The 23,104-nt window shown below is 42.5% G+C and overlaps 3 protein-coding genes across 4 annotated transcripts; 1 reads left to right on the top strand and 2 right to left on the bottom strand.

The window, feature by feature from the left end:
- Positions 1 to 716: 716 nt before the first annotated feature.
- Positions 717 to 11,243, bottom strand: ttc4 (tetratricopeptide repeat domain 4). Its single transcript, XM_070832408.1, has 10 exons — positions 10,987 to 11,243; positions 10,732 to 10,849; positions 10,464 to 10,625; positions 10,276 to 10,353; positions 9,059 to 9,183; positions 8,890 to 8,976; positions 8,484 to 8,728; positions 7,961 to 8,045; positions 7,512 to 7,594; positions 717 to 1,032 (listed from the first exon to the last, which is right to left on the bottom strand). Exons 1-10 carry the CDS (start codon positions 11,095 to 11,097, stop codon positions 933 to 935), a joined length of 1,194 nt encoding a protein of 397 aa, XP_070688509.1. The 5' UTR covers positions 11,098 to 11,243; the 3' UTR covers positions 717 to 932.
- Positions 11,244 to 11,830: 587 nt separating this feature from the next.
- On the bottom strand, positions 11,831 to 15,426 carry pars2 (prolyl-tRNA synthetase 2, mitochondrial). Of its 2 annotated transcripts, none has more exons than XM_070832414.1 (4): positions 15,310 to 15,426; positions 14,097 to 14,433; positions 13,185 to 13,430; positions 11,831 to 13,039 (listed from the first exon to the last, which is right to left on the bottom strand). In XM_070832414.1, exons 2-4 carry the CDS (start codon positions 14,418 to 14,420, stop codon positions 12,158 to 12,160), a joined length of 1,452 nt encoding a protein of 483 aa, XP_070688515.1. In that variant the 5' UTR covers positions 14,421 to 14,433; positions 15,310 to 15,426; the 3' UTR covers positions 11,831 to 12,157. The 2 variants fall into 2 exon arrangements, with proteins under 2 accessions (XP_070688515.1, XP_070688514.1); XM_070832413.1 differs by having other exon boundaries at positions 14,097 to 14,436; positions 15,310 to 15,401.
- A 4,951-nt stretch (positions 15,427 to 20,377) lies between these two features.
- Positions 20,378 to 22,794, top strand: insl5a (insulin-like 5a). Its single transcript, XM_070832733.1, has 2 exons — positions 20,378 to 20,628; positions 22,330 to 22,794. Exons 1-2 carry the CDS (start codon positions 20,457 to 20,459, stop codon positions 22,506 to 22,508), a joined length of 351 nt encoding a protein of 116 aa, XP_070688834.1. The 5' UTR covers positions 20,378 to 20,456; the 3' UTR covers positions 22,509 to 22,794.
- The last annotated feature ends 310 nt before the right edge of the window (positions 22,795 to 23,104 follow it).

The raw sequence follows: 23,104 nt of genomic DNA, 5'->3' as shown, positions 1-23,104 counted from the left end.
ATAAGGTTGCAACACTAATTTAACTTTTACACCCACGAGAGAATTGAAACTATGAGGAAATAGTGCCACAAATTCTCTTAAATCACTCCTATGAGCCCTTTTAAGAACAAATCTGTTCATTTGAGTGCTTCTTGCATGAGGGAAAGCGTTTGTGTGCAGTGTGCTCATGATTTGTAGGAAAGTCTGATGATGACAGCAGAAGTCAAAGATTCGACTCGGCCAGAGTATCTTGGTAATCAACCAAGCACCTAAACAACGCAGAAAGCTTAGATTTAGGGAGGTCACGTATGGCTCAGTAATCTGATGTGCTACAGTACATCAGCAGGACAGAAAAGCCTGCTAAACAAGCTTTTCGAGCATTCCATGCATTCAGACGCTTTACGTGGTTATCGTTAATCATCCGTGTTTTATGTCGCACTGGTAATGCAGATGGGGATCCCCCCCCCCCATGTGCATGAAACCATGAAACTTCCCTCTAAAAACAGATCGTCTCTTGCTTTCACTTCTCCCGTGGCTGCTTGTTAACGGTAGTTGGAATGAGGAATAATTTCCCTAAACATAACAGAGCTGAGCTCGACTTAATTGTATGTTGCTTTTGTTGTAGTGACTTTTTCTCCAAATGTTTACTTACAAGCACTCGCCATCACTTGTTTATATCAATTACACATTGTGATTAATTTCTCTAATAAAAAATAAGTTGAATCTCGTGAATAAAATCGGGTTACACAGTCTGTAGTTTATATATCGGTACAGACAGAAACACAAGCACTCCACATGGTTTAGTTTGAGAGAGCACATTTGTTTTCCATTCATTTATATTGATATCAAACAGCGTGTCCTGCTCTTGGCCACAGGAGGCACATGTGTCCTTTTCAAGAGCAAAGTCACATCACTTTGTGTATTAATAGTCCGAGATTTGAAAGCCGTTGTCTTTACAATCCTTGTATTTTCTTCCCCGTTAAAAACTGCTTGCAGAATGGAGAGCCGTTCACCAAAACGATGAAGCTGGGAGTGCCTGCCTTGATGAAAAACCTGTCATGGGAAGAAAAAAAAAGAGACAGTGAATCAGGAAGAGTGTGAAGGAAGTTAATGTCGAGGAAGTTATGGTACAAACACAGTCCCTGACAGAGACAAATATTACTCAGCTGTCCTGGATTGCGGAGGTATAACATCATGAAAAGGAACATGAGATTAATATGCTAATCAGAGGTTGCTATCCTGCTTACACCTGACAGAGAGAAGACTTAGTGTAGAGAAGACAGTATTGTTGCACTGACGGTTTTCCCTCTAGAAGTTTCTCCCATCTCCACACAGCTCTAGAAACAGTCTAATTTATTCACTGTGTTCTTGGGAACCTTCAATACAGCGACAGAAATGTTTCTGTAGCCTTCTGTTCCCCCGACACAATCCTGTCTCTGAGCTCTGATCTATGTTGAGCTGTGAGAGATTAGATAGACAGCCTGTGTGCCTTTCCAGATCCTGTCCAATCAATTTAGCTTACCACCGATGGACTCCAATCAAGGTGTGGAGACATCTCAAAGGCGATCAAGAGAAATGGGAGCAACACGAGTGAGCCTAGTGTCTTATCAAAGGGTTTGAATACTTTGTCAAGGTGATATCTAATTATATTAGATGTATATTAATACATGTGTGGACTGAAGAGGGGCAAAGTGAATTGAAGTGATTTCATTGTAAGACTGCAACATAAGAAAATGTGAAGAAAGTGAAGGGGTCTGAATATTTTCTGAATGTACTTCATGTGAATTGAGGCAGGGTCTGTAACACTGGAGAAACTAGCAAAAGTAGCTAGATTGTATCCACCTAAAAACATCCCACCCCTCACTCACACAGCCACTCCCCGAAACAATACACACAATACTAGTATTGTAGTAGTACCGGCTCAGAGGGTGCGCTTTGTGCTGTTAGCGGCCAGATTCGAATGGTTGAAAAGGCTTATTACATTCCTATTGCAGATGCTGGATAGCTGCATAGCCTGCCTTTAAGTTAATTTGTTCCTTCATGTCCTTCCTGCTTAACAAGGAAACCAAACAGCAGAGAGCACGAACAGATTTTTTTTTTTTTAAGTACTCTGAGCGGCTCCTCATTAGGTTATTTGTCTATTTTTTTGAACTGGTTGCAGGTGACTGATATTTTGACCTGCGTCTCATTTTTAGAGTTACAATCACAAAATTAAAGCTGCAAGCAGCGTTGGAGGGCCCTCGCACCTCCGTGCACGTCGTGGCGTGCTTCTACAGCTGACTCAATCAGTGAGTTTGTTTATGTCATTGTGTTACTTCGATGCTTTTAATGGTTAGTTTGGATCCAAAGAAATATTTATGTAGCACACAACAACACAAACATACTAACTGAATGAGGCAGCAGCAGAGCAGCAGCTTCCTGTGTTCTGTGTGGTAAAATCCCTGTTTTAGTGAATGTAGTCTGGTGTGTGTGCAGAGAGCGATAGAACGGCTGTTTGTGGTTAAACCAAAAGGATCTTCCAGGTCTCTCTCTGTAGGGATCCTTTCCATGATGCTGTCACACACTTAGAATAACACTCTGAGCCTGTCAGTGGATCAAACAAGCTCTTTTAGTGGACCTACTGTGATCAGGTGCAGTTGGCAGTCGACTGAGGCAAACTGGACCAATTTTTTTTTAAAGTTCCACTTTAATGTCTGACTGAGCTGCAGTGAAACGAGGAAAGCTTCAGTGTGACTGCAGGATTAGTTGGTTCTGTCATGAGGAAACCAGCTGGAGGTTCCTGCAGGGAGACTCTGACCCATGTGACGACGTGACACCTCATCGCCTCACACCGTCGCATACTAAGAGCAGAAGATGGGCCGCATGTGTCGTACATCCAGATCACACACTTGAACACAACACAAGCTGATTTGTAACGCTGCAGTAGGAAATATTACATTATAATTCTGGTTGAAATAACCCATTTTGTCACTACAATATTTATTTGAAGGTTTCCTTTAAAAACAAATGTGTCTGAGTGCTGTTCCCTTTGTGTTTAGATTTTTTTTGGCCTGTAAATGCACCAGTGATAATATCTAATTATATGAAAACACACTTTGTCCGTGACTCTTCAATTTAAAAGAAGAGCTGGAGCTGGAGGCAGGACGTGGTTAGCCTAGCTTAGCATAAAGAGTGGAAGCAGGGGGAAACAGCCAGCCTGGATCTGTCCAGAGTTCAAAAACACACCTGTGAACACCTCTAAAACTCATAGACGAAAACACGTTGTGTCTGGGTTGAGTGTGAACACAAACAGAAACGTAAAAATAACACAGTGGTTTCAGGGTGAGTTACGTGCTGGAGTGACCTCATCTCACTCTTGGAGAGAAAGCTAAATAGCACATTTCTGAAAATGTTGAACTGTTTCTTCATGCTACAATTAGACAATTAAATTAAAATGACATGTCATTTTATTATATGATACATATTATAATATTATTTTTATGTGCAACATTAAATCAAATCAGATCAGCTGATACTCAGTAAACAGTCCTTGATTGTATCCCAGTATGATATGAACAGTAAGACACCAGTCTGAACGATGTTCTACAGAGGAACAACTACACAGGAAATCAGTATTTAATTTCTAATTTAAGTTTTTATTTCAAATTATTTCAGATTTTTTGTTTGTTTGTTTTTTGTATGTTGGATAAACCGGAGCACCCGGAGAAAACCAGTTTAAACACGGAGGAACAGATCAGATCCTGACAGACGGATCGCTCCCGTCTGTCAGGACATGAAACTGAACCTCATGTTTGTTTTTTGTATGTTGGATAAACCGGAGCACCCGGAGAAAACCAGTTTAAACACAGAGGAACAGATCAGATCCTGACAGATGGATCGCTCCCGTCTGTCAGGACATGAAACTGAACCTCCGTGTCTTGTTTCACGCCTCCTTATTTTTCTGCTTCTTGTTCTTGTACTGGCGGCGGTGTTTCGGTGTTAGAACTTTCTTGAAGCGCCTCCACAAAGACGGCTGGCCGGTGACTTGGGCCTCCCCCAGTGGGGCGACCTCGTCAGTGACTTGGCCCTCGCCCCGTGGGGCGACCTCGTCTGGGACCTGGGCCTCTTCAAGTGGGAAAACCTCCTTGTTGACTTGGGCCTCCTCCTTTGGGGCGACCTCTTCGGTGACTTGGGCCTCCTCCTTTGGGGCGACCTCCTTGTTGACTTGGGTCACCTCCAGTGGGGCGACCTCCTCGGTGACTTGGGCGTCCTCCTTTGGGGCGACCTCTTCGGTGACTTGGGTCTCCTCAAGTGGGACGACCTCTTCGGTGACTTGGGCCTCCTCAAGTGGGACGACCTCCTCTGTGACTTGGGCCTCCTCAAGTGGGACGACCTCTTCGGTGACTTGGGCCTCCTCAAGTGGGACGACCTCTTCAGTGACTTGGGCCTCCTCAAGTGGGACGACCTCCTCTGTGACTTGGGCCTCCTCAAGTGGGACGACCTCTTCGGTGACTTGGGCCTCCTCAAGTGGGACGACCTCTTCAGTGACTTGGGCCTCCTCAAGTGGGACGACCTCCTCGGTGACTTGGGCCTCCTCAAGTGGAGCGACCTCTTCGGTGTCTTGGGCCTCCTCCAGTGGGGCGACCTCCTTGGTAACTTGGGCCTCCTCCTTTGGGGCGACCTCTTCGGTGACTTGGGCCTCCTCCAGTGGAGCGACCTGGGACTCCTCCGGAAGGGCAACCTCCTCTGCGACAGAAGTGTTCTGTGGTGCATGGAGGTCAGTTGTGATCAAGTTGTTTACCTTTGAAATGGGGGTTTTTCCAATCTGCTCACACACCTGGAGCATCATTTGCTTTTTGTAGGTATCAACTTGTTTCTGCAGTTCATGCGTCTTTAGTTTGAAGACCAACAGAGAGTCTCTTTCACCTTTCAGCCTTTCTTCCAGGCTCAGGACTTTGGTGACTCTCTCATTAAACTCAAGCCTGAGTTCCTCCAGTTCATTTTTCAGGAGGTCAGCTCTCTGCCTTTCAGCTTGGACTTGATCTGTGAGATCTTTGATCAGGTCGTCTTTGTTGTTGTTGGACCCGTCCAGGGGCTCGGCTGCGAGGGCTGTGGAGGAGAGACTCTTGATTTCCTGTTTGAGCCTCACCACCTCCTTGTCTAGATCGAACCTCAAGCTCTGCTGCTGCTTCAGTTTCCACTCTGCTTCTTCACGCATGTACTTCTCATTGTAAGAAGTTTGCTGCTCCCTACGTCTCAAACCTCTTTCATTGTGAAGGTCGGTTAGGGCTTTCTGCAGACGCTGGTGCAGAGGTGGATTCCTCCCCCAGTAGTATGGAGATGACTGGCCACCCTGGTGGTTTTGAGATGACTGGCCACCCTGGTGGTTTTGAGGTTGCTGGCCACCCTGGTGGTTTTGAGGTTGCTGGCCACCCTGGTGGTTTTGAGGTGGCTGGCCACCCTTGTGGCTTTGAGGTGGCTGGCCACCCTTGTGGCTTTGAGGTGGCTGGCCACCCCGGTGGTTTTGAGGTGGCTGGCCACCCCGGTGGTTTTGAGGTGGCTGGCCACCCCGGTGGTTTTGAGGTGGCTGGCCACCCCGGTGGTTTTGAGGTGACTGGCCACCCCGGTGGTTTTGAGATGACTGGCCACCCTGGTGGTTTTGAGATGACCGGGAATCCCAGTAGTATTGAGATGACTGGCCACCCCGGTGGTTTCGAGATGACTGGGAATCCCAGTAGTACTGAGATGACTGGCCACCCCGGTGGTTTTGAGGTCGGCCGCCACCCCGGTGGTTTTGAGGTGGCTGGCCATCCCCGTTGATTTGAGGTTGCTGGCCATCCCCGTTGTTTTGAGGTGGCTGCTCCCTCTGGGTGTTTTCATGAGGCTCTCTTGCATCCATCGGAGCAGGAGAGACCTCATTGGACTCCCAATCCATATTTTCGACAGCGCTGCTGCCATCAACAGGTAGTGTAGCTAGTAACTCCTGTTTTTCGTCCTCCAACTCCATGATCTCTCCCCAGGTGAGACCCGCAGGAAGCATTGCCTCGACTGGACTGCTGTTGGCTTTCATTGATCTTCTTAATGGAACCGATCGCAGTTGTAACGGGTTTTCAATGGTTGTTGAAGTGTTCTTCGAACGGTGGTGTGTCTTGGATGTGTGGTGTACGTGTATCTCTCTCTGTCTATCTCCCTCAGCTCAGTTTAGGATCCGTCTCTATTTATATCGTTTCAACATTCTGGAAGCCTCTGAGGTCATCAGTGACACCCTCAGCCAACATTCTGATTACTTACAAACTTGTTTTTGTTTGAAAAATAGTTTTTCCAGTATTGTTCATCACATAGAAATATCTCAAGACAAGATATCTCAAGATATCTTGTGTATATGTCAATGGTTGCAGGAGTCCTTTAGGAGTTTCTGAGAGCTCTGGAAGTGGCTCTGCTATGACTTTTCATATCCGAAACTTTAAAAATGTCCGATTTATTTATTTCCTCATAGAAATGAATGTGAAAAATTTTCAACATTCCCATTTCTTCACCCGACTTCTAGCCGTCACAGCTCCTTCATGCTTTTAGCTAGAAACTCCATTGAAGCTTTAAAACGTTCATCATCTCTCCCTCTTTCAGCACATACCTCTACCTCCTTTGTGCCATTCACCACTTCATCACAGTCGTCTTTTAAAACAAAGTTTTTCTCATTTTACATGAGTGTGTATGTGGCCGCGCTAGAGTGGGTGAAGTCATTGCTAGAGTGTGGAGGAGCGGAAAAATCACATGAAAGTTTTGTCTTTAACTCGCTGGTTTGGCCGAACCGTTTCACCCACAGTCACAGTTTATCACTCAAAATGTAGCTTAAGTCTTTGGACACGCAGTCATGTGACTCACAACACACAGAAACGCACGCAGCATGTCCCACGAGCCTCGGAGCGACGGGAGCACCGACCAAACGCCTCATTGACTGCCATGTTAAAATAACAGAGGAGGGAGAGAGAAACACTTCTCTTGCGCTCATTTCACCAGATAGAGACCTCAGATTACAGCTACGTGTTCAGGAGACTCTCTTATGTCCACTGGTCTGCACTTTATGGCTGTGACATGGACCGTTTTCAGTAAAACCTGCATTTTCAGGGCAATGCAATAAAAAAAAAAAAATCAGGGCATTACGGAATTTTTCACCACGACTGAATTTTCTGCAAACTTTCATGAGTTTTCGTGCATGTTCAGGCCCCCAAAAATGCAATTCATTTGCCTAAAAAAGAAGAAGAAGAAGAATTCCTTGCATTTCAACTATGTTTTTGGCCCCCTGGTCTCCTGGTTTTTTTCATTTCACGTATGTTTTCGAGGCCTACCTGCTCGAGGCCTATGAGGTCCGTACACCTCTTGGTTCTTGGGTACTGGCCCGTTTCCTCCCTTGCACATTTTTCCCCCCACGCAGTTTCAATAGGGTCCTCGCACCGCTTGGTGCTCGGGCCCTAAAAATAGCGGCCTCTTGGCAGCTGATCTCAACTAAGAATTCTTTGCTCACTAAAAAGCCGACTTTATCTGTATGGATTTACCTTTTGTGTTGCAGTGCTTTTAAAAGTGACGTCTCTGGGTCGACTCGGTAGAGCGTCTCCTTTTCCACATCCTCAAAGTACAGCTAGAAAATGGAGAGGTTCAATGTTAATTAGGATTAAAAATAGATTATCATTTCGTTTATTGACATAACTACCCTGTTTTTAAGTAATTAAGTATAAGCCTTGTTTGGCGGTTGTACTTTTGATTAGTTATTGGTTAATGTATTCAGTTCATCAGAATGTGACAACAAAGTCGTCCTGCTGCAGTTTGTAAGAAAAAGACAATTTCACAGGTTTAAGGACGCAGAACAAAACGACACAGTATGTCACTTTATCCGGGACGGTGGTGTAAATTATTCCTGACCATTTCTTGGGCTGACAAGTCACAACATTTTTGCTTCATCTACCTTACTTGTCACGAGTGACCAATAAGCCAAAAACACACAAACCTGCAGATTTTGTGGGTGGTATTTTCTGTCTGTGTCCCAAGGGGGAAGCTCTTCTCCAAACATGACCGCCAGGTGATCTATGAAACTGAACAAGACAAATAAAATGATGCAGGAGTGTTTTGCAGCCGTATTTCTGATTAAAAACACTTAAAACTAACGCATTTAATGCTATTTGATAAAATGAAATTGACATGATATATATAGAGTACACTGAATTATACCGTGGTCCACATATAGGAAGACCTACTCAGATGTCTGTTGAAATATTACATGGTGGTTTATCTTTGCTTTTCCTGTATTTCTATAAATATTTCTATATTATTTAGTATAGAGTGCTGTATAACAAAACTCTGATTGCCTCTATAGGAAGTTTTTCGTTTATGACTCTGGAGGAAATGACTTTACATTTCTTCTTTTAGTTAGCTTTCAATAAAATTCAACGACGTATTGCTTACCACAAGCACAGAAATACACAAAATCAAGACATATGCAGGACCAGACGAAAAGCACACGAGGAGCTTACCAGTTGTTCTCAGAGAAGGCGGAGATGAAGTCACTCTGCTGGTGCTCAGGATAGAGGAAGAGAACCGGCCAGTGCAGGCAGCCATGCTCGTCCAGGAAGACCTGAGCTCCCGTGACCTCCTGGGAGCTGAGGCCGTCCAGGCTCAACTGTGAGATCGCTGCCGAGGAGCCTTCACCCTCCTCCTCCTCACTGTCTGAACCGCGCGGACGATGCTTCACCTGCTGGAGAAGCTTGATGCCTCGATCCTGCAATAAAGCAGATAAAGCTGATAATCACTAAAAAATAAAAAAATAAAAAAAAACGCACAGTATGGTTAGATCTTCCGTCATATTACACACTTATTAGTAATAGAATGATTGTCAGATTTGATTGATTGTTTCAGGTATAGCAGTTATAGGAGGCTCACCTTTATAGCAGCCAGAACAGACTCTTTCTCACCATGCAGCTTTTTTTCTTTGGCCTTGGCCTTCCTGGCATCTCTCTCTGCTGCTCTCTGTGGCACAAAGAAACCAGTCGCGTTTGACTGAAACTAAAACCTCCAGCCCAAACCCGCTTGAGCTCATTTGTCGTCGTACCTTGTGTTTATCCGCTGCTGCTCTCAGCTCCTGCAGCTTCTTGTCAGTGGGATGGACCTTGAGCCCCTCATCACACCACTGCACAGCCTCTGCAAAGCTGCGCAGCTCTATACAACACTGAGCGCCTGCAGAGACAAACACAAGATGTGATTGCTTTTGTCATCAAAACGTTATGTATGTTCATATTTTTTGAAGATCCTTCTTTATTGGAAAAGATTTGAACACTTGAGAACATAAACTCATCAGGAAAGTGTTTCCTGAGGTAATAAATCAAGTGAGAAGTGGAGTCACTTCCATACAATCGTCTTCATTTGGAAGTTTATGAGACTTCTTTTGCAACAAGCAGTCGCCCCCTGCTGGCCAACAGAAAGAATGCTGGTTTAAAACGCTTCAGCTTTAGCTTCACTTTTCAGATCCAGAAACTACATCCTCTTCTTTTATACAGCCTATGGGTGCCACAGCAGAAATGTGTTTGTGGAGATTTGGGAACACCATTTCCACAGCCGAAGCTATGCCTTAGTGCCTCTGCTGTACAGTGTATTCAGAGTAAGCAGCAAATCAGAGCTGGACTCCTGTGTGATCTCATGATCTCCCCTCGCTGGAGAGAAACTGTAAATACAGAGCAGCAGAAGGAGGCATTCTAACCAACCCAAGATGAGGGAGAAGAAGAAGTGTTACTAAAAGAGGTGCAACCTGAACAGAAAACTATGCGCCTGACGGTCATCTCTGGAGGTGGAAGTATGTGTAACCACACACAGCAGTACTGTGAGGGCCAAAGACGCAGGACACATCCAAAAAAATAAATCAAAAGGGAGCACGTCCGAGTCTTTTGCCAGAGGCGCTAATTATAAATACAAGTAAAAAAAATATACAATAAACTTAAATGGAAAGAACACATTCCATTACAACACATATATATATATATAAATATGTAAGACTTGATATTATTGTCCTCATTTGGATCTTTGAAGCTTCCATTTTGAGAGAATATCAATTTTACTGTTTGTTTTTGTCTTTTTTAACTCAAGCGCCCGTCATCCCATGTGAGGCAGATGTTTTTGTTTGTATGGAATTTCAAAATAAAAGGAAAAAAAAAAATCAAATTTGATTAAGTATGGTTATTTCAGAACTACTGTATACTGTTACCCCAATATAAAATTCCATTTACACTGATGGAAGACTTTGGCCATGTTGTCCACCCCTACTTCACCACATACCTCTGATCAAGGCTTTAACGTGGTCTGGTTTGATCTTCTTTGCAGCCGCAGCATCATTCAAGGCAGAACGCATGTTACCTGTGTGATTGAAACCAGCAGAAGTGATGACACGATATTACTCGCATAATGCATAACAACATATAAAGGCTGTGAATTCTTTGTGGCATGTAAAAAAAAGAAATCCTCACCCAGGTGGAAGTGTGCTGCAGCTCGGTTGGTGAGGAGAACAGTGTTGAGGTCCTGGTCACCACATTTCTTCTTCAAACCTGCCGTGTAGGACAGTATGGCCTTCTGGTAGTTCTTCTCTTTAAAAAACGCGTTCCCCTCATCTTTCAGGCTCTTCGCTTGCTCTGGGGAGGAAGGAAGGAAGGAAGGAAGGACGTTCACTGAATCATAAAGAAGGAGAAGAGGTGTTTCACAAAAAGCTTGAGGGGCTTGAAGCTGTGGGCCACTTACCTTCAGGAGGTCTATCTTCATCATGGATGATGGCCTGGAGGCAAGCTAGCTCTGGGTATTTCTTTGGGTCAATCTCTTCAGGGGCTGTTTTCATGAACATGGGTATTTTATCAAACTCCTGAGTGAGAGAAAAACAGAGGGATCAGAAAATGTACCTCCAACAAGTTACCAGCTAGCTTGTTAGCTTACACTTAAAATGCAATGTTGATGCAGCAGAAATAAGAGTGCGGCTAACACATTGCTTCTTAACGTTACCTCTTCCCAGCCTTTTTCAGCGAAGGCATTTTTATATCTCTGGGTCTTGAATTTGTCCATGAACTCGTCCATGCCGTCGTCGCTGTCATATTGCGCTCCCGAAGACGCCATTTTCGATCAGCATATATTTTTGAAACACTTGTTTTGTTGTTTGTGAACCTTTTACAAACTATAACTTGATATCACTGCCACCCGCTTTAAAGACGATAAGTTGCCTATTTTAGTCGTTACCCAGCTCCTTGTTTACGCATGTTCACGGGCGGTACGACGCGAATGAAGATCCGTGCAGAAACACAGGACCATTACATTGGTTCCTCCTCCGCCTGGAGAACAAATGATGAAGATAACATTTTATCATCAAATCGCCAGAGATGGAAACACTGATATAAAGATATTATATAAATGTACTGTGGCCCACTTAAGTGTAACATGTGATTAAAGTGTACAATAGTTCAAATTAACCAGCAGCGATGAGTTCTTTCTTTTATGTAACAATTATTACATCTTAAATAAAACAGCTGTTAAACGTGGAAAGTCTGCATAATGAACTATTTATGGTTGTACGTTTTTGTACTTAAAATTTGCAGGATTAGTAATTACTTGTCATGTTGGGGTATTTGCCTTATTTACCTCTTCATCCAGTGTTAATGGTAATGTGAGGTGGTAGAAAGTCACTTAGTATACTTTAAATCAGGTAAAGGAAATATGATGCATTGTTATAGTTTAAAGGACCCAATTGTGTATAAAGCAGTTAAAATAGACCTTGGCAGCTATACACTACGGATGGAAAAGCATATTAAAACACAAGAAATGGTCATTATATCTGTTCACCTCTGTGGGCTCATGTTTTTATTTGCATGGGAACATGACAGTCTGCAAAAAATGAAATTGTGACGTCCTTGTGCACTATATCATGGAAACCAAATACAGTGTATTATCCTGAGGACCATTATCAATCACTTGTCGTGACAGTATGTTTACACCAATCAGTACATTGTTGGTTTTATAACTTTTTGTAAAACAAAAAGAAACTTCCAATCCTCTTAACGACAAAAAGTTACAAAAAATGCAAGGCTTTTATTTTCTTTTCCCACAACCTCACTAACTGCATCCCGTTTGCTTATACAAAGTCCTCACAAACGTAAAATAGAAGCTTTACTGTGGTTGTGATTCATACCGTCTCAACTCTTCCCAGAAGATCTAACAGTCCATCTTTGCTGAGAAACATCGTCTCACCTGTCTGCTGACAGATCACCTCAAACCTGGGTGCTGCCTCTAGAGCTCCTTGTCCTACTACGATAACGTACGGGTAGCCCAGTCTGCTGGCGTCCTTCAGCCTCTTACCGATGGTCATCTGTGTACGGTCATCAAGAACAACTTCACCTCTCATGTGAGGCAGAGTCTCGCCCAAAGTGTGAACCAGTTCCTCAGCTAAGACTGCTGCCCCGTCCACCTTACTGCCCTTCTTTGGGGGTAAGACACACACCTGGTAAGGGGCGAGAAGGCCCGGCCAGCGGATCTCCTCTTCTGTTGACATCACTTCAACGGCTGCAGCGAGAATACGGGTTACCCCAAGACCGTAGCAGCCCATCTCTGCAACACTGAGCTTGTTCTGGGCATTGATGAGGGTGGCATTGAACACACGAGAGTACTTTTTACCCAGGTAAAACGTGTGGCCAACCTCTATACCCTTCGACTCTACCAATGTACCAGTTTTGCACTGTGGGCAGTCGCTTCTGTCTGACGCCATGGTCTCCACATTAGCAGAGAAGGAGCAGCTCCCACAGACCAGAAGCCTGTCCTCGCCGATGTCTGCTGGCAGCTGGAACTCGTGGGAGAGTTTGCCACCGATGTTGCCAGTGTCCGCCTGCACCTTAACACAACGCAGACCGAGGCGGGCGAAGAGCCTGGCATAAGCCTCGCACACAGATTCGTAGGTCTCGTAAGCTGCTTCTTCACTCACATCAAATGAGTACATGTCCTTCATGTAGAACTCCCTCCCTCGAAGCAGACCAAACTTTGGCTTTGGTTCATCTCTGAATTTACGGGTGATCTGTTTAAAAAAAAAAAAAAAAATCATAATGTAAGAATTGCAGCTTGTTACAATAAATACCTTTATTCATTTAACCAGGAAGTCCTTTGAGATTTAAATGTCTGATTTGCACTATATACACTGGTGGCAGTGGGATAAAAGTTACCTGATACAGAAGCAGGGGGAGCTGTCTGTAGGAAAGAGTTGTCTGGTGAGCGACCAGAGTCGTCACTGCCTCTTCGTGCGTGGGAGCCAAGCAGTAGTCGACTCCATGGCGGTCGTTCAGACGGAGCAACTCTTTTCCCATCAAGTCCCAGCGCTCACTGGTTTTCCAGAGATCAGCCGAGCACAAACTGGGCATGTCCAGCTTCTGCCCGCCAATCCCCTGCATCTCTTGGTCAATCACTCTCCCCTGTTAATTTAAGTTGTGGCATTTTTTAGGATCAAAATTAGAGCTTTAGAGTCAACCATGCATCCTGGTTCGTCACACTTATGATCTAATGCTGTGGTTCACATCCTTTGAGCCAGGACCACACCCCAAAATAAATCTTAATGATTAAATGAATATGAAAGAAGGATTTTTGCAACACAATCAAGTTTTCTTCTGATTTTACCTCCTCAGGCCTCTAAAAATTGTTCACTCAATCTGAAAAATGTAAACTTATTCTTTATGCAAAATATGCAAAATGTGACCAAGGCCCAAAATTAGGCACGACTTTGATCTAAGGGGTCACAAACCAAAAAGGCTGTGAACTTTTGCTCTAGTATGCAGTCATGGATGGCCTATAAACCAGATACCAAATTATCAGATGCATATGATTAATTTTTTTGTCTTTTTATTTGGATCATTATTACTGTTGTTCCCTGAAGCAGTTGCAAGTCTTCTAAATAAAGAAAGAACAGAAATCCTTTCCAAATCCAAAAAAAAAAAAATCACAAAACACATTAAAATTAGACATAAAACTAAACGTAAGATCGATTTTTCTAACAAAAAAGTTTGTTTGTGGACATGACAAATCCAGATCCACCATGCTTACTTGACATGTGTTCTTTCTTTAACAAAACAAACTAGTCTCACCAGCTTCTCCATGGAGCGGACGGTGGCAGGAAGGTAGTAGTAACAACCCGGGTTGGACGGATGGATGAGTCCAGCCTGCATCATGAGCCTTTGGCTCTTGCACGTCAGCTCTCCTTGCAGCCGGCTGTCCTGCCCCATATCACGCAGGTTTGACGGCTGATAGAGGCGGGACACCAGCAGCGTGGGCTTGATATGTCTGGAAGTGGTGGAGGCAGGAACAGTTGCGTGCTCGGCGCAGCCTGAATGGCTCCTCCTGGGACGCACTGAGGCTCTGTGGAGCCACTGGAGGACTCTCGGCCACATCTGACTCACCATGGGCTCCATGGCAGATCCAGACCTTCTAGACAAGACAAATTAGTCAGAGCTGAAGCACAGAGTCAACTGACGGAGAATAAATTAGTTATATGTTGATTGTTGAAAATGCCACGCTGTTTGTGGCTCCAGTTTCTCAAAAGTGAAGCTGGTCAAATAAAAAACTTAGTCATGAGCTTTTAGAAATTGTAATTTTGATTTTCTGACATTTTATGAAATGAGCAATAAACTGATCAATCAAGATATGAATTAACAGATCAGTCAATGGTTAGTCGCAGCAATAAAAGTAGTGGAACATTTAGTGGTAAATTAAGTCAAGAACTGTGCATTAAGGTACAACTACTTTACTTTTGTATTAGAATACAAATAAATACAAAATAATATAAAATACAACAATAAACAATAAGAATAAAATACAAAAGTATTTTATTCTGCTTTATATGTCTACTGAGAGAAACTGTATACTTTATACTTGTTGCACATGTATAATAAATATGTTTATATGCTTAAGTCTATTCTAATAATACTAATGCATCTGTACATGTGTAGGTTTTTAGTGCCTTTAATACAATAGAATAGAACTACAGCTGTGCTTCATCTTTTACAGGAAGTCCAGCATTAGTAGCTGTATGCAAGTAGTGCAAACAAACAGGTGAAGTCAAGGTCGTTCTTAACTCAGAAAAATATCCATTCAGTCGCTGCAAAGATCTACTGCACAAACGCAGAGGACTCATAGCTGTGGTTGGACATTTGTCATTGGCTTCTGTCACTTTCAGAGTGTCCGCATGCATGTTATAAGATCCAGCCCTAATTTAGCAGTTTAGCTAGCTGAGGTTAGCATCTTCTGTCTCACACACACACACACACACACAGCGACGGACAACTACCGGGCAAGACTCACCTTGAGACCCGTAAATGCCGCGCGTTTATTCCGAGTGGATTAATGAGAAAAGATTTACATTTCTATAGAGTTGACAGACAGCAAAACATTGAAGGTCCCTCCACCATGCTGTCTTCCTGAGCTACATGGCTGGAGGCTCGTCGCTTTACCGTCACAGCGCCACCTGCAGGTCTGGAGGAGGAACGACGCAAATGCAGAAAACCAGAACCAACTTTGTAATATGTCAGATTTTTTTTTTTCAATGATATTGACTGGTTCATTTATTAATTTAGAATAGAATTAGAAAGATTAGAAAGAAACGGTATGTTTTTTTTTTATGATAGATGGCAAAAAGCATTCTGTCTTTATTTTATATTGAAAAGTAACACGTTCACAAATGTAAATGGACTATAAGGATGCCACATATAGAAGAATTTAAAATAGAAATCAAACAGTTTCTCTGATATGAACAGATATCTGTATTATACTGTATTTATAATGTATTTACTGATGCAGTGTGTGAAGTAGCTGGAATAAGTATTAAATTATTAATTCCACAGGTTGCTGTATAAACAGGAGCTAAGTGGATATGACAGTATGTGCATGTTTACAATATACAGTATAGACAGTGTGCCTATGTTTGTATTTGATATATACATGTAAACTACAAAGACAAAAGTCTATAGTCTCAAAGGCAGACCGAGTGTATTTTTACACCAATAAACACATATCATATGTCACCATAATCAAAAACTCTCCCCTCTGGTGATCTCCTTTGCAAAATGCAGCAGGTTTATTGAATTGAAAACACTAAATTAAAACAAAATATTTTAAAGTGGTATTTTTTTAAATGACATATTATGTAGATTCCATTTTAAGGCAAGACTAGTGTTTTTTATGGTCATGTTCTGTGAATTCTGGATTTAGACTTTATTGAGGTGAAAACAGGAAACATTTAGTGTGAAAGGGAAAGGCGGACGCACTGGACGGGAAAAAGGATGAAGGTTCAATTGACTGCAAACACATTTAATGAGTCATTTGGTGCTGGCATTACTTCACGTCCTCACACAGTCATGCTACTGTATGTATTCATGTACCAGTTACATCACATTTTTACAAAATAAAAGTGTTCACACAACCTTCTTATGTGAGTTTTACTCTGACCTCATAAAATCACACATTATTTTTTATCACTTTTCCTTGATGCAGCAGGATGTCACTGTCACCGGCTCTACAATTGACAAGTTTTTATTGAAAGAACTATACTATCACAGGTAATCTTCGCCTGTTGTTGACATTATACTGTGCTGCAGTCTGTGTTAATGTACATTTGCTGGCTTTATAGCGTTTTATGTTCGCAATTTGCAACCATTATTCACTCAGTCAGTCAATGGCACACAGACACCTGATGGTCAGCTCACATGGCAAACACATCTGAGCTCACGGTGTCTCTTCTCTCTCAGGTGGACACTGTGGAGGACATCGCTCAGTCTGCAGGTTACACACACACACACACACACACACACACACACACAAACACTGATGTATTCCCGAGCCAATTAGGTTTGCGCTTGTTTCATCCAGTTATCTAGTCGCTCTTGTTGTAAGATTTGGTTCTCAGAGAAATGGGCGACTGAATGTCTCCTTGAGATACAAACAATCCCATTAGGACAGATCTTATCTGCAAACATCACATTTGCCTGGTTTTATATCAACCATAGAGTTCAAACTTTTACTGTGGCAAAGATTAGTTTTTTTTGGGTGAAATCCAGTCTAAAAATGTAACGTGATCAGCTCCTCTCTTCTCTGATCTGGATTACACCATCTTGTATATTAGACTTCAGTTAAGTCGTCATACTTGTGACATGTACAGCAAATGATGATTGTGCAGTCTGCTAAAAAAAATACTTAACTGTGAACTGCTCATGGGAAATGTTGTCTGTTAAAAGTAGCTTAAAAAGCAGACATTTTAAATAAACAAGGGATCATTTTTCATAAAATGAAAAAAAGGCTCTGTACCAAAGCTGGATTTGTGGTTATTTCAGTGGTTAGAAATGTGGGATTAGGGATTTTGAATGACATTTCCTTGCATGTGGAGCAGAGCCCGGAAATCAGTGCTGTTGCATTAAGGGTGCAGAACAAAGATTCAAAGGGTGTCTAGATATTTTTGGCAAAGTAGTTTGTTAAATTGTGTTCAAGATGGAATAAATCCTTCACATGGGACGATCAGTGATCATCACCGTGAATGCTTCCCCTTTCAGTGTCCGTTCAGTTCTCAAATTCAGTCTCAACATTATGGCCCGATACTGAAATGGAAAACATGTACGAGCTTTGTAATTTGATAAAAGCTAACAACATCCTACCATGATGGGAGGGAACCTTTTTTACTTCACTGCAGCTGCTTCTCAGTTTGCTAGTACTGAATTTCTGTCTCGCCTCCGTCTGAATTGCATAAATTGTTCTTCTTTGAATTCAAATGAAATGCCGCTGATACGGCTCAGCACACAGTTGGAAACATTATTCTAACTTTCTGCAGTGGCCACACACAGCCAGAATAAACTCATAAGTTCTCTTTGAACTTGGTGCTGAAATATTGCTGTTTTAGTGCTTTAAATCTGCTTTTTGTTACTTCATGTATAACAACTAACATGAGATATTACATTTCTATTTGTGTTTTTTCTTATATGCTGGCAAAATAAATAAGTCTTGTTTCTGTTGAAAACAATTTTTTTTTGTCTTTTTAAAAAAAAAAAAATATTTTAAGGGATAAACAATCACATTTGTTGGTCGCCTGGTAAACTTACCTCACAGAGAGGTGATTTCAGGTCGTCTAAGTCGTCATAATTCAGGTCATCTTCTTTGCCTCTCCAAGCCCTAATTAGGGCAGTCGTACAGAACTGAGCTCATTATGTCGAAATGCGTTGCGTCCCTGGTTACAACCATCTTGGTGTGCAGCTCATCAGCTCCACACACACACACACACACACACACACACACACACACACACACACACACACACACACACACACAAGGCAGATGGCGACTGCAAACAGAAACCCTGTTATTTCTCTTCTCATATTATTAGAGTTAAATTTTATTAACACATGCAGCAGTGAATGGAATATAGACAAAATAGAGAAATAGAAGTTACAGTAACCATCATTGGAAGCTAGCAGTGGTTCATAAAACATGTTGAAACCTTAGTTGGACTCAACAGTCACAGTCATTCTCTCAGCCGAGATAACTTCATTAGAAATAAGAGCCAGAGCAGAATCATAACAGTAGCAAACATGTTAGCCAGCCTAAATGAATAAACCCGTGTCTGCTGATGCCGAATGATAACTTCACCTCAAAAGAACCATGAATATGTTTATTTAGTCATTATTTAGTATCAATCATACCACATGGTCTTCATCAGTGGAGGGAACCTGCTCAGATACCTTAGAGAAGGAGCTGTGAACATGCAGGCCAAGCAGCACTTTTCTGCTGACGAATACCATGTGACGCAGCTCAGGAAGATTTTGTGTTTATGTGGTTACTAGTGAAACATGACACTGACTCAGCGCTAAACTGGTGAGGTTTCCCAATCTGACTGATGTAGCAGCACCAAGATTTGAAACGTTATTAGACTGTTTAGGGTCTGGAACGAAGATAACATTATGGTAATTTTGTGCAAAGAGTCAGTAAATTATTATTGATTTCACATTTCATTATCTAAGGAGATAAAATGGCCCAATTGATGCTGAATCCCTTTAACATACAACACCAACACGTCCCGGCCTCGACCTGGAGCACAGCAAACTGTGCAGTTTGGTTCATGAAGTTAGTTTAGTTGTTTTTTTGTGTCATGTCATGCTGCATACTTACAGTTTATCCTGATAAAGAGCTTTTTTCCCCTCATCTTTCTCCGTGTATCTGGATAATTTAAATGTTTCACATGAAAACAATCAGCTCAATTTACGTGCATCATCCATATTTACAAAATCAATATCATAATAATAAATAATAATAAAAAAATAATATCCTATTAAACAAAATATTAGCTGTTCCCAGAAAAACGGACAATAAAGAAATAAAATGAAATGCATTTCCTATCTTATTCAGACATGACCTGAATAGAATATAAATATTTAATACAAGAGAGCTTCCAAAGTCTTTAGATGCCACTTCAGTAGGATTTTTTTTTTAGTTCTTGGTGAGTTTTGGTCGAGCTCCATTAGTCTGCTAAACCTGTTGATCAAGTTTGTTTTAAATAAGAAGGAAGAACAACAAAAAGACTTACTCTTCTTGTTTATTTCAGTGAACTTTGTAAAGCACTGTGAGACAACTCTGTTGTGATATTGGGCTATACAAAATAAATTGAATTGAATTGAACTGAATTCCAATAAAGAAGCCATTTTATTTTCATAACTAAAACCTTTGTCCTTGTCTTCTGCTACCATAGGGACAACCAGGCATCATGGTCAACTTAACATAATATCATTTCATTGACATCTTAAGTGGGACCTCCAGCGTTAATGGTCAAAGGGAGATGTCACGCTGAGTATCACATGGTGCCATCAGCAGCACCATAATGACCTGCGTGATGAGACGGTCAACATTGACTTTTTTCCTCTCATACGACCCAAACTGCTGTAAAGCAAAAGACACCCAGGTTGTCAAAGTGTTGTAAACAGCTTAAACATCTGTTTGACTGCGGGGGGAATCACTTTGCAATCACTTAGTTAGCCATGCAGCGTAGTGAAGGTCGGTGCAATCACTGCCATCACATAATCACAGAGAGTCCGAGGAGGAGGAGGAGGAGGAGGAGGAGGAGGAGGAGGGAGGCTTCCCTCATCAGTTCCTCAGTTGAGGGTTGTAAAAGCCTGATAGCTGTGTGTGTGTGTGTGTGTGTGTGTGTGTGTGTGTGTGTGTGTGTGTGTGGGATGGGCTAAGGGCAAATTAGAGGGAGGAGGAGGAGAGATCCTCAGCACTGATGAACTGAAAGGTGGATGGTATAAAATACAGGGAGATGCAAGCACGGGATCAACTAGCGGTCCGCTGTGCTGCAGAGTACAGAAGACTCAAAGACTGGCAGCAGAACAGCAGATAACCAAGAGAAAACAGCTGACGTAGTTTGAGAATAAACCAGACCTACAAAGAGATAAACCTGGTATCAGGTATCCAGCATGCGTGCTCTGGTGGTTTTGCCTCTGCTGTTGTGGGCAGTGGCTCATGTGGACCAGGTTAGAGCAGAGGTGAACGCGGTGAAGCTGTGCGGTCGTGAGTTCCTGAGGGCCGTCGTTTACACCTGCGGAGGCTCCCGCTGGAGGAGATTCCTCAGTGAGTCAGACCTGGATGGTGAGACAGCCTCTCTCTTTATTCTCAAAACAGCATAACACATGAATAGATGTTTCTGTTTCTGTGTAGACAATCTAGTAAAGGGGTCACATGTACATTGACAACAGGCTTGCTGGTTTATTTATACCGGCCATTAAGAGATCTTTTCCTAGTGTAAGTGATGGGGTACAATAATCCACAGTCCTCCCTTTACCTGAAGTTACCGTGAGGCTTCAGCAGTCAGAGTTGGATAAATCAAAATCAGATTTTCTTCAGTGTTTCAGTCCAGACAATCCCTCTGAGTGCTGCCACCCCTCCACTGGAGCTCACAGGCAAACACAAAGATGTGTTCCTTGATGTGACTAACTCAATCTGCTGAAGTCTCATATTAGCTTCAGAGAAACTTTAGAATATATTTTTGCACAAGTGAGGACCGTGACTTTGCCCCCCCCCCCATCACTTATATCGGAGGCACGCTTGGGTGAAAGGATCTTTTAGTGGCCAGTATGAACAGAGGGAACGATTACAGCAAGAAAACCTGCTTTTAATGTTCAAAAACTATTGTTTTGAGACTGGCTTGGAAAAACTGTGAACCTCTTCTTTAAACCGGGATTTATTTTCTACTTTTTTTTTCTCACACGTCTTGGAAAAGATATCTTGAGCTAAATGAGAGCCAGCTTCTGCTTTTTGTTTGCCTTTAAGTAGTTTTAAGGTTGTTAAAATCATCCTCGTCCACGCCGTCTAAGCTCCTCTAGTACATGTTCTGTATCAGCTTGTTTCAGCTCTTCATTAAACAAACCGTTTAACTTTGATAATCTCTACTTGCATTTAAAATCACTTCTATAGGTTTGAACACTATTTGACCACACAGAGTTTGTAATGACTGACCCACTCCTGGACAGCTGTCAGCTGCTCAAGTCTGATAAGTACTGATGAGGGGGGATGTCCCACCTATATATCCTGCAGCCTTGAGTGGAAATTTAATCTTTTCTGTGCCGTCTATAAGACCTCATCATCATCATATCTGGCTGAAACTGTTCCTTTTAAGTGTTACTGTTTCTTTAACCTCATAATATCTCTCATAGGATTTATGTGTTTTGATTTTACTTCTTTAACTTTAACCCTGCAGAGGTTGCACATGCAAGATAACAGCCTTTAGATTGAAACATAAAACAGTTCTCAAACAAAAAAAAGGGAGCTTTCCATGCTGTGTTCCAGCTGTTTTCACTAGTAAAACTTTTGTTTAAGGATCTCTCCCTTCATCCAAACTGACGTGATTCTTGCTGAATGTGCTGAATGCTGTTAATTCAATGGCTGCAGTGCAGTGGGTGTGCAGGCAGGCAGGTGGTCCAGCGCAGAGACATGGTCTGCTGTTCTACCTCATTAGTCCAGAGGAGCCCACATATCATGATTAAATGCCGCAGCCGACTGTTCCCCCGGGCGGCCTGTGTCTCACTGCCTGTCACACACAAACAAACCCGGTTAGCATATCAGTCGCGCTGATTAGAAAGAGTAAAGTGACACTGTAGAAGACAAATGGCAGTGAGTTAATATGTGCTGTCATTTGGAGTTTCCTTATTTAATGGGAACTCAGACCTCAGTTACACAATACGTTGATCATCTGGTATCCTGTGTGTTGGACTAAATTAGAACAAAGTTTTCTTTTTTTTTTTTTTTATGTCAGAGTGTTTCTTTAGCTGCTGCCGTGCTCTGTCGTTCCAGGCTTTCCCACAGGGGAGCAGAGCAGTTTGGAGAGCCTGAGCAGCAGCAGCAGCAGCAGCAGCAGCAGCAGCAGCAGCCGCCTCGGCTCCCAGCTGACCAGACGGGATGTTAATAACATACTGACCACCTTGTGCTGCCAGGTGGGCTGCAGGAAGAGCGACCTCACCTTCCTCTGCTGAGGACAACCCCTCTTCTTCTTCTTCTTCTTCTTCTCTCTCAATCTCCAAGTGACCAAAATGACTCTCCCATTTTGCCTAGGTAGAAAATCAAAACGCTGATGTTTAAAAACAATATGATCGCCGTATTTTGTGTACAATAATGATCATATCAACAACAACTACTGCTCTAATTACTTTTGATATTTTTGTGAGTTATTGCTTTAACTTTTGTTTGTAGATGTGAATGTGGGCCACTTGAGCATCTGTGAACATGGTTGTGAACCTGGGCTAAAAAATATGTGCAATCATAAAAACATTTTTTTAATTGTAACATAAAGGAAGAGAATTAAGAAACAAACCTGAATAGAGATAAATGCTCTCAGGGATGATATTCAAGCGGGCAGGACGGTATCACTTCCCAGTCACAGTGTAAAGGGAGGGCAGATGTCCTGTATGCAGCCAAGTACCTACAGGGTTTCAGGTTTGTACAATTTCCATCTCTGCCTTGATGTATTTATAGTTAACTTGAGCTGCAGTCTATCATTTTGCTGTTTTTGTCAAATAAATGTTCTTGCACGGGGCTTACACTCTGTGAAGTGTGAGATCTTTTTAAAACG

This window comes from Pempheris klunzingeri, chromosome 6, assembly GCF_042242105.1.
Source record: "Pempheris klunzingeri isolate RE-2024b chromosome 6, fPemKlu1.hap1, whole genome shotgun sequence".
Lineage (NCBI taxonomy): Eukaryota > Metazoa > Chordata > Actinopteri > Acropomatiformes > Pempheridae > Pempheris > Pempheris klunzingeri.
Note: the sequence above shows the minus strand (reverse complement) of the source record. Positions and strands in the feature narration are given on the sequence as shown.